The sequence below is a fragment of the Dromiciops gliroides genome, chromosome 1 (assembly GCF_019393635.1).
Source record: "Dromiciops gliroides isolate mDroGli1 chromosome 1, mDroGli1.pri, whole genome shotgun sequence".
Classification (NCBI taxonomy): domain Eukaryota; kingdom Metazoa; phylum Chordata; class Mammalia; order Microbiotheria; family Microbiotheriidae; genus Dromiciops; species Dromiciops gliroides.
Genome location: NC_057861.1, coordinates 320,846,210 through 320,860,778, shown reverse-complemented (window position 1 = coordinate 320,860,778; position 14,569 = coordinate 320,846,210). Strand labels below are relative to the sequence as shown.

General features: G+C 39.7%; 1 protein-coding gene across 6 annotated transcripts in view; it reads left to right on the top strand.

Annotated features, from left to right (window-relative positions):
- The window catches only part of SLC14A1 (solute carrier family 14 member 1 (Kidd blood group)), a 112,842-nt gene that overhangs the window by 64,272 nt on the left and 34,001 nt on the right, over positions 1 to 14,569 (top strand). For 4 of the 6 annotated variants that reach the window (XM_043978890.1, XM_043978888.1, XM_043978889.1 and 1 more), the window contains 2 exons: positions 1,250 to 1,406; positions 8,102 to 8,291. In XM_043978890.1, the coding sequence (XP_043834825.1) occupies positions 1,271 to 1,406; positions 8,102 to 8,291 (326 nt within the window). In that variant the 5' untranslated portion in view covers positions 1,250 to 1,270. The remainder of the gene's footprint in view (positions 1 to 1,249; positions 1,407 to 8,101; positions 8,292 to 14,569) is intronic. The other 2 variants (XM_043978891.1, XM_043978892.1) reach the window with 1 other exon arrangement.

Sequence of the window (14,569 nt, the reverse complement as noted above, 5' to 3'; positions counted from 1 at the left end):
TCCACAATTTCTTCACTTCTCCAAAATCATTTGGATGGAAGATGCTATTGGGCTATTTCATGGACTCAAATAGTCAATAAAAACAGCACCCGGGGCATCTAGATGGCGCAGTGGATAGAGTGCTGGCCCTGGAGTCAGGAGTACCTGAGTTCAAATCCGGCCTCAGACACTTAACACTTACTAGCTGTGTGACCCTGGGCAAGTCACTTAGCCCCAATTGCCTCACTAAAAAAAAACAAAAAAACAAAAAAACAAAACAACAACAACAAAAAAAACCCCAGCACCCCATGGTCACAGCCACAATATGTTTGGATAACTTGAATAAAAGTTCAAGTAGTCACTTGTCCTTTTGACTCACAGGGGAAGGGATTTGTTTTAGAATAATTTAAGTGTATCTCGCTTTACACAGCAGAGCATATGCCTGAAAATTTGTACCTCAATACGATTTTAATTTGGATCATTTTTAAACTATGGTAAGGGAGATCTGGATTCCTGGTTCCCTCAGGCAGTACTTTGTGTTTTTGTTGTTGTTGTTGTTGTTGTTGTTGGGTTTTTTTGGTGAGGCAATTGGGGTTAAGTGACTTGTCCAGGGTCACACAGCTAGTAAGTGTCAAGGGTCTGAGGCCGAATTTGAACTCAAGTCCTCCTGAATCCAGGGCCAGTGCCTTATCCACTTCGACACCTAGCTGCCCTCAGGCAATACTTTTGCAAAATAATCAATTCAATTGCAATATTAATTCATTAAGCTGGGTTTTTATACCTTGTGGTTTCTTTAAATCTTTTTCCCTTAAAAATGTTCATTTAAACAAGACCTTTCTGGAGGGAAAAAAGAAAAAAACTTAACTAAGAAAGCTGTCTTTCTTAGTTGAGAAACAAATTATTTTTGTGCATATGTATACATCTCTAAATTACACTAATATTAGGGCAACCCATCCCCATCCTTATAAGCCCATTCCTTATCGTACAAACAAGGGCATCCTTGACAGCTAGCCTGCATTTGGGAAATGACACGATTGAATGAAGTCCTGCTCTTCTCCATGTAATCTTATGGATCAATGAGATTTTGGTGACTGGTTATATTTAAGTGATCCTCTCCAACTTTATTTCCCTTTCTAAAGGAAAATAGTGGTGCTTTCTTTCCTGAGCATCTTCTCCTTTTTCCAACTGAAATGGCCCTAACCAAGTTGATCTTCCAAAGCATCTGATTTATGAATGGAAAAATAATAATCAGCTCTCCTCTTTCTTTAAGGAGCCTAGGCAAGTAATAACAATGGAGGATAACCCCACTGTCATTAAGAGGGACGGCCATGAGGGGCAAAGTCCATCCTGGCAAGGGAGAAGGTTCATGCCCAGAGTCATTGGCTACGTCACCGGAGACATGAGAGAGTATGCAGACTGGCTCAAAGGTATCTATCTTTATATCAGTTGCGGGCATAATTCTCTGGTTTTTCTGCCACTGGATTCTGTCTGAGGAAGAAACATTCAAAAATACTCTTCCTCTTCTCATCTCTCACTTACTTCTCTTCCTCCTTGGCACCCCTTTCTCTCCCTTCTCCTTCCTATCTAAAGCCTTCATACACACAAAAATCTCAGTGGAAGATCCGATGGCACTGGATGAATGACTTTATCTCTTAGTCTCAATTTTCCCTCCTATAAGGATGTTATCTTTATAAAGCTCCATCAATGAGATTGGTTCTTTCTCCCAGGACCAGTGTCTGGAAAAAAAAATCTTCTATGTGTAAAGTTTACATTTCTGTGCCCTTCTCTCCTCTTGGTAGTACCCTGCTCCCAAGGGGTTTCTTCTCACCTCAAAAGCTCCAGTTTCTTCTGACTCTGTTTCCTCTTCCCTCTATAAAAGCCACTCTGGTAAAGGTGACAATTAATTAATTAACATTTGGTATAAATAATACTAAAGTGTCAATGACTGACAAGGATTTATGTGTTTATGTATGTGTGAAAAGTGGGGGAAGGAGGAGTATTTGCATTCCAATAGGTCATATATAAAGATTAACTTTACATATAGCAGATTTTTTTCTAGACACTGGTCCTAGTAGTAAGAACCAATCCGCTTCCTCCCTTTTCTTTACCTCAAGTTATTGGAAATATTTTTTTCTCTTAGGTGAAAAATATCCTAGTGAATATCCTAGTCTAAGATCTTCAGGCAAGGAAAGGAGAGGACAAAGATGGTTAATAGTAGAAACCCAAGATAAATGAGACAATGGTAAGAAAGTTCCTTTTGGGGGCAGCTAGGTGGTGCAATGGATAAAGCTCTGGCCCTGGATTCAGGAGGACCTGAGTTCAAATTTGACTTCAGACACTTGACACTTACTAGCTGTATGACCCTGGGCAAGTCAAATCAGAATTAAAACCAGTGGTCTTGAAAGTCTATCAGTCAGTCAATTAACAAGCTTTATCTCATTCATTATCTCATTGTTTCATCACTATCTTATGAGTTGTATTGTTGTTCTTCCTTCACTCTTTTTTGTTTTGTTTTTTTTGTGAGGCAATTGGGGTTAAATGACTTGCCTAGGGTCACAAAGCCAGTAAATTTTAAGTGTCTGAGGCCAGATTTGAACTCAGGTCCTCCTGACTCTAGGGCCAGTGCTCTATCCACTGTGCCACCTAGCTGCCCCCAATTAACAAGCTTTAAAGAACCTAATATGTACCAAGCATTGTGCTAATCTTTGGGGATACAAAGAAAGGGAGGGGAGGAGTCTCTATCTTCAAGGAACTTACATTCTAATGGGATGGATGAGAAGGAAGGCAAGGAGAAAAAAAGAAAGTCGGGAGGGAGCTTATTCAGTGCCTACTATGTGTCAGGCACTAGGCTAAGTTCTTTTATAAATATTATCTTTTTTTTTTTTTTTTTTGCCGGGCAATGGGGGTTAAGTGACTTGCCCAGGGTCACACAGCTAGTAAGTGTCAAGTGTCTGAGGCCAGATTTGAACTCAGGTACTCCTGACTCCAGGGCCGGTGCTCTCTCCACTGCACCACCTAGCTGCCCCTTATAAATATTACCTTATTTGATCCTCACAACAACCCTAGGGAGAAGGTATGTGTCTGAGGTCAGATTTGAATTCATGATGATGAGTCTTCTTGACTTCACGTCTGGCACTGTATCTACTGCACCACCTACCTGGTTTAAGAATGAGTTATTGGCTTCATATTTCCTTTTCATCAGCTTAGGGAAATGCGTTATGCATCATTACGTGTCAGAATTGCTGTATGACATTAGACAAAGTCCTGATACCCGATGGATGACACGGAGAGGTATAGTGCCGTTAATTGGATTTGGAACTAACTATATGTCTGGATGAAAGCAGTGATCAATGATGACCTGTAGAGAGGTCTCCAGTTGCATGTCCCAGGCATCTGTTTCTGATCTTGCTCTGATTATAATATTTCATCAGTAACTTGAATGAAGACAAAGTTGTCATACTTATCAAATTTGTGGATTCAATTTAATAGAAGTGTGTGTAAATACCTATAACTGGCTTCAAAACATCGACTGCACAGGAGCAGGATATTGGACATATGCTGCCAGACTGTAGCATATCATGTGAGGGTTTTAATGAACAGCAAGCTCAATAGGATTCAATAGTGTGACATACTAGCCAGAAGCATTAATATGCATGAACAAAAGTATCGTGTTTAAAACGGGGGATGTGATGGTCACGCTATTCTCCTCCCTGGAATTTTGTGTTCATTTCTGAGTGCTCCGTTTTAAAGTATACGCTGGTAAGAAGTGTGTTCCTTCTCAGTCTCCTTTGCTAAATCATCCCATCTTCTAACGAGGGGTGTTCCCCAAGGTTCTTCTATCTACAGATCATTTCCCTTGGTGATCTTATCCTCCCCCTTGGTTTCAGTTATCATGTCCATGCAAATGACTTCTATATCTAAATATTCAGCCTTCATTTCTCTCTTGAGTTCCAGTCCCACATCATCCAACTACCTGTTGGACAGTTCCACTTAGATATACTGTTATTTGTTGTTGTTTCAGTCATGTCCAACTCTTCATGATCCCATTGAGAGTTTCTTGGCAAAGATACTGGAGTGGTTTGCCATTTCCTTCTCCAACTCATTTTACAGCTGAGGAACTGAGGCAAAGAGGGTTAACTGACTTGTCTAGGGTCACACAGCTAATAATTGTCTGAGGCCAGATAAGAACTCAGAAAGATGAGTCTTCCTGACTCCAGGCCCAGCAATCTATCCACTGTGCCACCTAGCTGTCCTAGATATACCATAAGCTTCTCAAATTTGAAAAGTCCAAAACATAATTATTTCTCTTTCTCCTCTAAACCTGTCCATACAACTTATTTCTATTAAGGATAACACCTGGGAGGAAAGGCAGTGAGCTCCCGAACTAATGACACGATCGCTCCAAAAAAAAGGATAACACCTAATAATTCTAATAATTCAGGTTCACAACCTCAGTCATCCTTGAATCTTACCCCTTCTTTACCCCATCCCAATCTATATTCAGTCAGCTGCTAAATGTCATTAATTATACCTCCTCATCATCTCTTTCACCTATCAACTTCTCTGCATTCATATACCCACCACTCTAGTTCAGGCATTCATCACTTCTATCCTGGACTATTAATTACAATAGCCTCTTAATAATTCTCTTTCCATTCTCTTCCTTCTCCAGCTGATAAAATGATCTTCCTAAAGCACATGATTCTCCTGCTCAGGAACCTTAAGAGGATTCCACTGCCTCTGTAGTAAATAGAAATTTCTCTTTCTAAGATTGAAAGTTCGTCACCATCTGGTGCACCTTCCTTTTAGAAATTTCACATATTACTTTTCATGCACTTGACTGGGGTTAGATATGTAGATGTGGAAGCCACTAGCATAGAAAATATTATCACAGCTATGGACATTATAGGTCATCAAGAAAGTGTAGACTGAAAAGAGTTGGGGGCCTAGGCCAGAGCCAAAAAACAAAGGTCAAGATCAGGATAAAGAATCAGCCAAAAACAAAACAAAACAAAAACCTGAGAAAGATAGGTAGGAAGAAAACCTAGAAAGAGAGTGGTATCAGAAACTATGCAGAAGAGAGGGGGGTCAGCAGATTCAAATACAGCAGGCAGATAGGTCAGGAAGGATGAGGACTTTAAAAAGACCATCAGATTTGGCCATTAAGAGATCACTGGTAATTTTGGAGAAGTACTTTTTTGTCAAGTGACAAGATAGCACTTTTCTGTTTTCATATATTTGAAAGATTATCACATGAAAGGTATTAACTATAGGTAAACAAAACTAACTCGAGGTCCTGACACACTCACAAAATCAAATTAAACCTCATAGGTATGAATCACTGCCCATTGATGGGATCAGATGTGTAATGGGAATATGACTCTGGAAAGATATACCTTATTCAACAGAATCAGATAAATAAAAAGGATAGAATTATATCATAGATTAAAATATACTCATGGGAAGAAATCCAAAACCAGGGGAGGATAGCATAGCAGAGAACATTTGGGTGAAAATCAGTGGAATCAGAAACAGAAGTGATATTGTCATTGAGGTATACTACAGACCACCTGGACAGAAAGAAGAAATAGATGAATTCAGGAAATAAATCATGAGTTTGGCACAGAGATATGATATAACAGCATTGGGGAACTTAGTTATCAATTTACATCCTCTGGAAGTCTCTCTGCCAAAAGCAAAACAATTAATCAATGTGTTAATTTTATCCTTCAAAAGATGGAGGAACAATTTATATTTGTTAATTAAAAAAAACTTTTAAGGTAGAAGAACTGTCAATGAATAAATATAAGAACATTTTAGAAATGCTAAGTCTCAGAAAATTCTGAGGCTGGCAAGCAAAGTTGAGGGCACCAAAAAGAATTTTAAAGCTACACTGAAGGAGGATCAAAAAAGTGAGAGAACCAGAGATCTGGGAGTGGAAAGAATGATGATAATGCATAAAAGAGAAGGCAGAACAGTTTTACCATTGTGAGTCTGTTTTCTTTTCAAAGGAGTATAATCCTTGGATTGTAAAGAACAGAAGAAAGTGGCTGATAGGGTGTTAACACCCCAGATAAGTAAGGAGATAGTATGAGGGCAACTAGCTGTTCTCAATGAGTTCAAGTGGCTTGGTTCAGGTGAACTAGGATATTTAAAGACCTGACAAATGTGAATGTAACCATGGTGAGACATTGTAGAGAGCTAGGCCAGTACCACTGGTTTGGAAGGGGGCAAGTGTTGTCCTGATTACCAAAAAATGGAAGACAGTGGAGTCTGCATAAGCCAGTGAGTTTGATCTCAATTCCTAGCAAAAATGTAAAATTTATAATTAAAGAGAGAGCTAGTGAACCATCTGGGGACTTAGAAGTGACTTAGTGATCATAAAGAGCCAGGATAGGTCACACCAGATTTAGCTTATTTCCTCTTTGGACAGGGTTCCTAGATCAGGAATGCCATAAATGTAATTTACTTAATTTTAGCAAAGGATTTAAGAAAGTCTCTCATGCTGTTCTTGTCAATGAGATGAAAAGACAGAAACTAGATGAGAGTGCAGTTTGGTAGTCAAAGTGGCTGAAAAGCTGGGCTCAAAGTATTATCTATAATGTTCAGAATCAGGGCCTGGACCCCACCCAGCAAAAACATCTTCAGAAGAGGTGAGCTAGCACCTTGGAGAGAACCTGGAAGAGCATCTTAGCCAAGTCACTAAAGCCACGTCTTTCTTCCTTCTGTCCCAGAGCCATTGAAAAGGCAGAAGAAAGCTAGCATTGGAAGGGCCCTTAGAGGCTATATAGTCCAATACCTTCATATTATAAATGAGGAAACTGAGGCCCGAGGAAATTAAGTGACCTTCCCAAGGTCAAATAGATAGTAAATATCAGAAGCAAGATTGAAATTCAGATTCTCTGACACCAAATCCAAGGCTCTTTCCACGCTACCACACTGCCTCCCTTATGGAAGCAGTGGAAGGGAAGAGAATGGAAGTGGAGGAAAGAAGCTGGAATAATGGCCAGGGCAACTACAGCAATCAGAGATCCTCAGAGACTGAGAAAAAAATACTCTACTCACTCTGTCAGGGTCCAGATAACAAGCTGCCCCACTAGGGCAGGAGGAGCTGAAAGTCTATTTTTCTTTTCTTTTTTCTTTTTTTTTGGTGAGGCAATTGGGGTTAAGTGACTTGTCCAGAGTCACACAGCTAGTAAGTGTTAAGTGTCTAAGGCCAGATTTGAACTCAGGTCCTCCTGACTCCAGGGCCGGTGCTCTATCCACTGTGCCACCTAGCTGCCCCTAGAGCTGGAAGTCTATTAGGGTACACCCACCTTGCCATGTACTCTTACCAATGGGTACAGATTCCAATGACTCTGGAGAAGAGAGTGAATCTAGCAACTTTGGCAGCTCTGCCTCACTCAAATCCAATTCACTCACAAGTCAAGACATCACCCATTCAAGTATGAGATGGACTAGACCAGGGCTTCTTAAACTTTTTCTACTCGTGGCCCCTTTTTGCCCCAAAAAATCTTCACATGACCCCAAATATAAAGGTATATAAAATAGGTTTAAATAACCTTTTACTGTTGCCAAATTTTTCATGACCCCCCACATTCAGTTACACAACCCCACATGAGGAGAGGACCCACAGTTTAAGAAGTCAGGTCCTAGGGGCAGCTAGGTGGCACAGTGGATAAAGCACCGGCCCTGGATTCAGGAGTACCTGAGTTCAAGTCTGGCCTCAGACACTTGACACTTACTAGCTGTGTGACCCTGGGCAAGTCACTTAACCCCCATTGCCAGAAGAAGAAGAAGAAAGAAGAAGGGAAGAAGGAGGGAAGGAGGAGGGAAGGAGGAGGGAGGAAGAGGAAGAGGAGGGAAGGAGGAGGAGGAATTGGAAGAGGAGGAGGAGGAGGAAGAGAAAGAGGAAGAGGAAGAGGAAGAGGAAGAAGAAGAAGAAGAAGAAGAAGGAGGAGGAGGAGGAGGAGGAGCAGAAGAAGGAGCAGCAGCAGCAGCAGCAGCTAGGGCCTAGATGACCTCTGAAGTTCATTGTCCTGTTGAGATCCTGTGAATACATGCCCTTGCTTTCAATACTCAGCAATGACTAATCTTCCTTACACTTTTTGGTTTCTTTCAGATAAACCTGTCATACTTCAGTTCCTTGACTGGATCCTTCGAGGCATATCCCAAGTGGTGTTTATTAATAATCCCATCAGTGGAATCATCATCATAATTGGGCTGCTGGTCCAGAGTGCCTGGTGGACCCTCACAGGCTGCCTTGGAAATATAGTGTCCACATTGACAGCACTACTGCTCAGTCAGGACAGGTAGGGAACATCCCTGTGGATCTGTCTGTCTTATTTGTTACAACCCTTAAATTTAGTGCTAGTAAGGAATGAAGAATTTCATCAGGAAAGAACAATCACGAATGTGTTCTTAAAGGAAGTGATTCTTTACTTTTTAAAGTCCTTTGTATTTTTCAGTCAGGGTCCAAAAGCATAATTTTTTTTCCTCTTTTTATAACAGATATTGGATGTTGTATACAAATTATAGGACCTTTTCATACTTCTGAGGCCCCTTTAAATTTTAATCCTTTCTGGGGCAGCTAGGTGGCGAAGTGGACAGAACACTGGCCCTGGTCAGACACTTAACACTTATTAGCTGTGTGACCCTGGCCAAGTCACTTAATCCCAATTGCCTCACTAAAAAAAAAATAATAAAAAAATAAAAAATTTTAATTTTAATCCTTTCAAATCAGGACACCCGGGTTCTACTGCTATTTGTTGTTGTTCAGTTGTTTTCAGTCGTGTGTGACTCTTCTTGACCCCATCTGGGGATTTCTGGGCAAAGATCCTGGAGTAGTTTCTCATTTCCTTCTTCAGCTCATCTTATAGATGAGGAAACTGAGGCAAACAGGGTGAAGTGACTTGCCCAGGATCACACAGCTAGTAAGTGTATGAGGTCAGATTTGAACTCAGGAAGATAAATATTCCTGACTCCACTGTGCCACCTAGTGGCCTCTGCTAATCATGCAGCCATGAGCAACCTCTCATGGCTTCATTTTCCTCATCTGTACAATGAGAGGATGAGATTACATCACAGCATCATAGATATGGAGCAAAGAGTCCTCGGAGGCCATTTTGTCTAATCCCCTCATTTTACAGAGGAGAAACCCGAGGGCCATGGAGGCTAAGCGACTTACCCAAGATTACACAGGAAATAGGCGTCAGAAGGGAGATCTGAACCAAGGTTTAGACTTCAGAGCCTGCATTTAACTGATACCAAAAAGATCTTATGTCATCCTCTTCCTATACAAAGGTTTATACATTTTTATTTTGTTAGCAGAGTACAATATCGTGTTAACACCATAGAGTAGTTATCTCCAGAAGGGCTTTGTTGAGCAAATGTGTGCAGCCTGGGAATTCATGGAAAGGGCCTACAGTCTTTTCCCTTTAGTATGCTTGTACAGTGAGTTTATCAAATTCCTTATTGTCCTCTTCCCAGGAAAGAAAAGTTCTGAAGCTAGCACAATGTCGACTGCAGCTAAGGAGGGGGAGACCAAGTGGGGCCTCCTCTGTGCTCTAGGCCTAAACTTTACTTAACTCCAAGATAGATTAATACAAAGTATTGCATATGAATATGAGATGAATCTATCTACAATCCTTTATTTTGGTGAAAAGAGCCACTGCTAGGTACTTTAAAAAAAAAAAACCTCCTGAGTTGCTTTTAGTTGACTTGGATAGGATGATAGATAGGGAAGGTCACTTCCAGGTCATACTACATTCTGTAACTCTTAAGCTCATGCAGAAACCAGAACCAAGACAACAGTGAACAGCCTGGTAGAAGTTGTCCTTTCATCCCAGAGGGTACTTGTATTCTTGTAACAATTTGAGGTCTTATCGATGCAGGTATGCCTTTCATCTTTTTCCCCCGCCATCCCACTCTAGAAGTGGATTGAAACCCATCTATGCCTTTTCATTCTTAGTGACTCTTGTTCCAATGTCAAGGTTCCACAGAGGGCTTGACCCTAACTGTGGAAAAAGGTCTTCCTTTAGGTCAACAGTTGTTTTTTTTTTCCCCCAGGGCAATGAAGGTTAAGTGACTTGCCCACGGTCACACTAGCTAGTAAGTGTCAAATGTCTCAGGTCCTCTTGAATCCAGGGCCGGTGCTTTATCCACTGCACCACCTAGCTGCCCCCTAGGTCAAAAGTTCTTAACCTATTTCGTATTATGGACTACGTGGTGAAACCTATGGCCCCTTCTCTGAATAATGCATAAAATGTCCTACATTGGATTACAAAGAAAATCGATCATATTGGTTATCAAAATATTTTTTAAAGAACCATTTAATGGACTCCAGGATAAGAACATGTGCACAGAATGACATTTCTTTTGCTCATATGTATTGACCTCTTGCACATTATCCAGAAAGACTTTCCAAACTTTTCTCTTCCTCAACCTCCAATCCTATTTCCTCCTCCCTTAATCTCAACAGATAATCTTTCTGCCTACTTGACTGAGAAGATGGAGAGCCATTTGAAGGAATACCCTTAGCCTCCCACATGCTCTAAGTCTTTGAATACTTCATAAGCGATAGTTCTGGGCCTGGACTGGCCAATCTGTGATCCTTCTCCCCCTCTCCCCACACAAGCAGCCTGCCCCACTTTCCCATCATTTTGTACTAGCCATTGATGGCAATGTAGGACTATGAGGCAGACTGTAAGGCACCTTCATAATAGATACAAATACATAATTAGCACATCAATTGCTTTTGTGGACTATCTGCATCCCTGAAATCCAATTCAATTCAGCAAATATTTATTAAATTTTTGTTTTGTTTTGTTTTGTGGTGGTACCCTGCCTGATAGGCCCAGGGATACCCCAGTAGAAACAGAAATGGTCCCTGCCCTCCAGACTTGAGTTTTAGATACACTGAAAACAAACTACAAAATAATTTGAGGAAGAGGTCAGAGAACTCACACAACTGGGGTGGAGGTGGAGATTAGAAAAGGCTTTGTTTAGAAGGAGGTGTTAAGGGCTAAAATTCTAGCTAAACTGTCTAAACTATTTAATGAGTGGTCGCCAATAAATTAGAAGCTTTAGCAAGAGTTAGGCTTTTAAGCATTTATTAAGGAGAATAAGAATTTGGTAAAGAAAAAGAAAGGCCTAGATTCCTATCTATTAAAGGGAGAGCACATTTCTAGCTCCGCTCTCCGCCAGAGTCCAAAAGGAAGAGCGCCTCCGTCTCCTCCTTCCTCCTCCCACTAGTCCGCGTCACTTCCTGATACCAAAGACTCCTGGTCTTGCCCTCAAAGACCTTCGCTTCATGGGCAGAACTCTTCTACAGTTAGTATCCAGCAGGTGGCGTTATTCCAATCGTTACAGTCCCCCCTGTTGTTCCTCAAGAAACAAAATGTTTCCTTGACGGAACAGTAAAAAGAATATAATAACTATTGCTAACTAATAATATGTGAACAACAATATAGAAAAGGAAGAGAGGAAAGTTTTGTCCAGAGGGGCGATTTTTTTTTTTGTCCTCATGAACCGACGCTTTGACATTGGTCTTGCAAAGGGAGGGCCTCTGCAGAGAGTACATATTACAGATGGTGTATATTATAACCAAAAAAGAAAAGAGAAAAAAACAAAACAAAACTGTTCATTTAAAGTCTCTGAAAGTCTTTTCTCAGATGTCCTCTAGGTGTAGTCGTGGAATGGAAGTCTTTTCAGGGGTTGATGTGTGGATACTGGTAATCAGCCAGGAAATTTCCTACAAAATTGAGCTTAACACAACTTTAAAATAGCTTTGTCAATAATCAAATCAAACAATGAAAGTTCTCAAAAACATGTCTAAGGGAATTCAGAATCTTAGTTGTTACACATGAAACATATAATAAAACAAAAATTGAAACATTCTTTAAAATTATAATATTACTATTATATATTATATAATATTACTATAGTCCCCCCCTTATGGAGGGTAATTGAGAAGACAATTGCTGTGATATTAATTTTTCAAAATAATTTTTATCTTTGTTTCATCACTTTTTGCATCATCTGCCTAATCATCCTCATGCCATTATGAGAAATTTAAAAAATCTAATATAATTGGTAACAGGTGTCAAGGCCAAATTCAACACTGTATTTATCATGACACCTGAGATAATTATGGGGGTTACCATAAAAGAACAGAGAAATGATGGGATATGAGCATTCCCACACTTGAGCAATATGTACTGCCCATACAGTATGCCAGGCTTAAAATAGGTGGATGGAATATATGTCCATGCCACCGAACATATTGGAGGAAACTGAGTCAGACTTAATCAGATGCATGGGATTGAGATGTCCATGGCATCAGGCATATAGGAGGGAGCATAGAAGCCAGGCGTAGAATAAGATGGGTGGGATGAATACTTCCAGCCATCTGTACAATATTGTGGGGAAAAATAAAATAAAATATTAAACCAAGAGAATCCAACCTCAACATTAGTCAAAAGCCATTCCCTCGGCCATACCTTGACTTCATGCATGTCTCCCCTCATGTGACAATTCAGTGTCTGCTCTTGCATGTATTCCTCTTGTGATTGGATGGCATCTTGGCCAACTGGCATCTGATAACTCAGAATAAAGGCAATTAATGTCTTAAATGATAAGTTCCCATAATCCAAGTCTCATATGGATTTAAAAATTGAGGATAATAATGATTGCAAAAAATGTGAATACATCTTGACTCAGAACACAATATATAATTATGCAACAATTTCAAATAATACCCCTTTTTTTTACTTAGTATACAATTACTTTTTTGAAAAATCTGAACATATTTAAATAAAAGTTAAAGCACAACACAATCTCAAAGACAACTTTTACAAATGTTCCCCTCTTTTTTTTTTTGGGAATATGCTTATCAAAAATAATACTTCTAGAATCAATTTACACTTGCCATGGCAAACAATTTGCCAGGGAAATGCTTTAAAGAGTTTGATCAAATAATCAGTTGAGAAAAAAAATAACAAAAACAAACAACTCAGAATATGGGAGCACAATACTCCTAGAATTAACATTGTATTATGAAATCAAAACCATGTTTCAAAATTAGATAGATGAATGAATAGAAGAAAATACATGTGGAATAATAAAAGACAATGAAATTCAAACTAGGGAAATCTAAATGAATATGAACTTAATATTAATAAGAGTATTACAAAATATAAACTTGATCGCATGACTATAAAAAGCTTTTACAAATATTCTCCTTGTTTTAGAAACTAAGTATAAGACACAATCTCAAAAGCATTAAAATCTCTATGAAAATAAACCTATACCATTAATTCCAAAATGTATATGTAATAGCATAGAAATCCTATGTAACCTCTGAACTGACATTAATAATCTGAGTGAATTCAGAACACTCTTGATTCCGATATCTAAAATCCCCAATATTCATATCAGTACCTTGCTGCTTACTTCTACATTTCTGTACAATATATACCCTTCCATGGCAAAAGAAGCGGAGTCTTGAACTATGGTGATGATTGTCATTCTTATTCAGCTTAAGTTTTTCTTCTTTAACCCCTCTATATTGTCTGTCAGTCTTTTCACCATACAAATGCTTTATAAGATTACTAATTAAAGACAAAAGCAGGTTAGCAAAATTATGAACAAAACGAGTATATCTGGAATTTAAAGGGTTTTCTAAGGTTGTCTCAGAAGCACAGCCAGGCTGGGGAAGGGCTGAGCCTGAAGCTGCAAATGTAGTTAGAGAAAGTTGAGCATGCGCATCAAATCTCTGGACTTCCCAGGCAGGGGAAGCAATGGGCTTGGCCATGGGAGGAGTAGAGGGTGGGGTTTGGAGAGGAGGGGAGGGACCAGGGCAATTTGCAAAACAAAGCATTAACATGATCTTATCTCCCATTTGTCTGGTTAAACAGACTAAACTCAAAAATAGGGTAATTAGGGAGTTTGAAAGGTCCATTTGAAAAAATTTAAAGGGAAAACACCAGGCAGTTCAGCAGTACTCAAGATTTAAAGGGTTAGGGTAGGGGAAATTTCTTACCCAACCGAAAGATCAGAAGTGAGGTTCAGCTTATCCCTTCGTGGTTGCCATCTGTTAAGGGCTAAAATTCTAGCTAAACTGTCTAAACTATTTAATGAGTGGTCGCCAATAAATTAGAAGCTTTAGCAAGAGTTAGGCTTTTAAGCATTTATTAAGGAGAATAAGAATTTGGTAAAGAAAAAGAAAGGCCTAGATTCCTATCTATTAAAGGGAGAGCACATTTCTAGCTCCGCTCTCCGCCAGAGTCCAAAAGGAAGAGCGCCTCCGTCTCCTCCTTCCTCCTCCCACTAGTCCGCGTCACTTCCTGATACCAAAGACTCCTGGTCTTGCCCTCAAAGACCTTCGCTTCATGGGCAGAACTCTTCTACAGTTAGTATCCAGCAGGTGGCGTTATTCCAATCGTTACAGAGGGAAAAGGCCAAGATGGGGAAGGAGAACATTCCAGCATAGGAGAGAATTTATGGAAAGATTTTAAAGTTAACTCTTCAGTTTAAATATTATCTTTTACAATCCTGCTTTCTGTTAGGTATTTATTAAATGTTTGTGGTT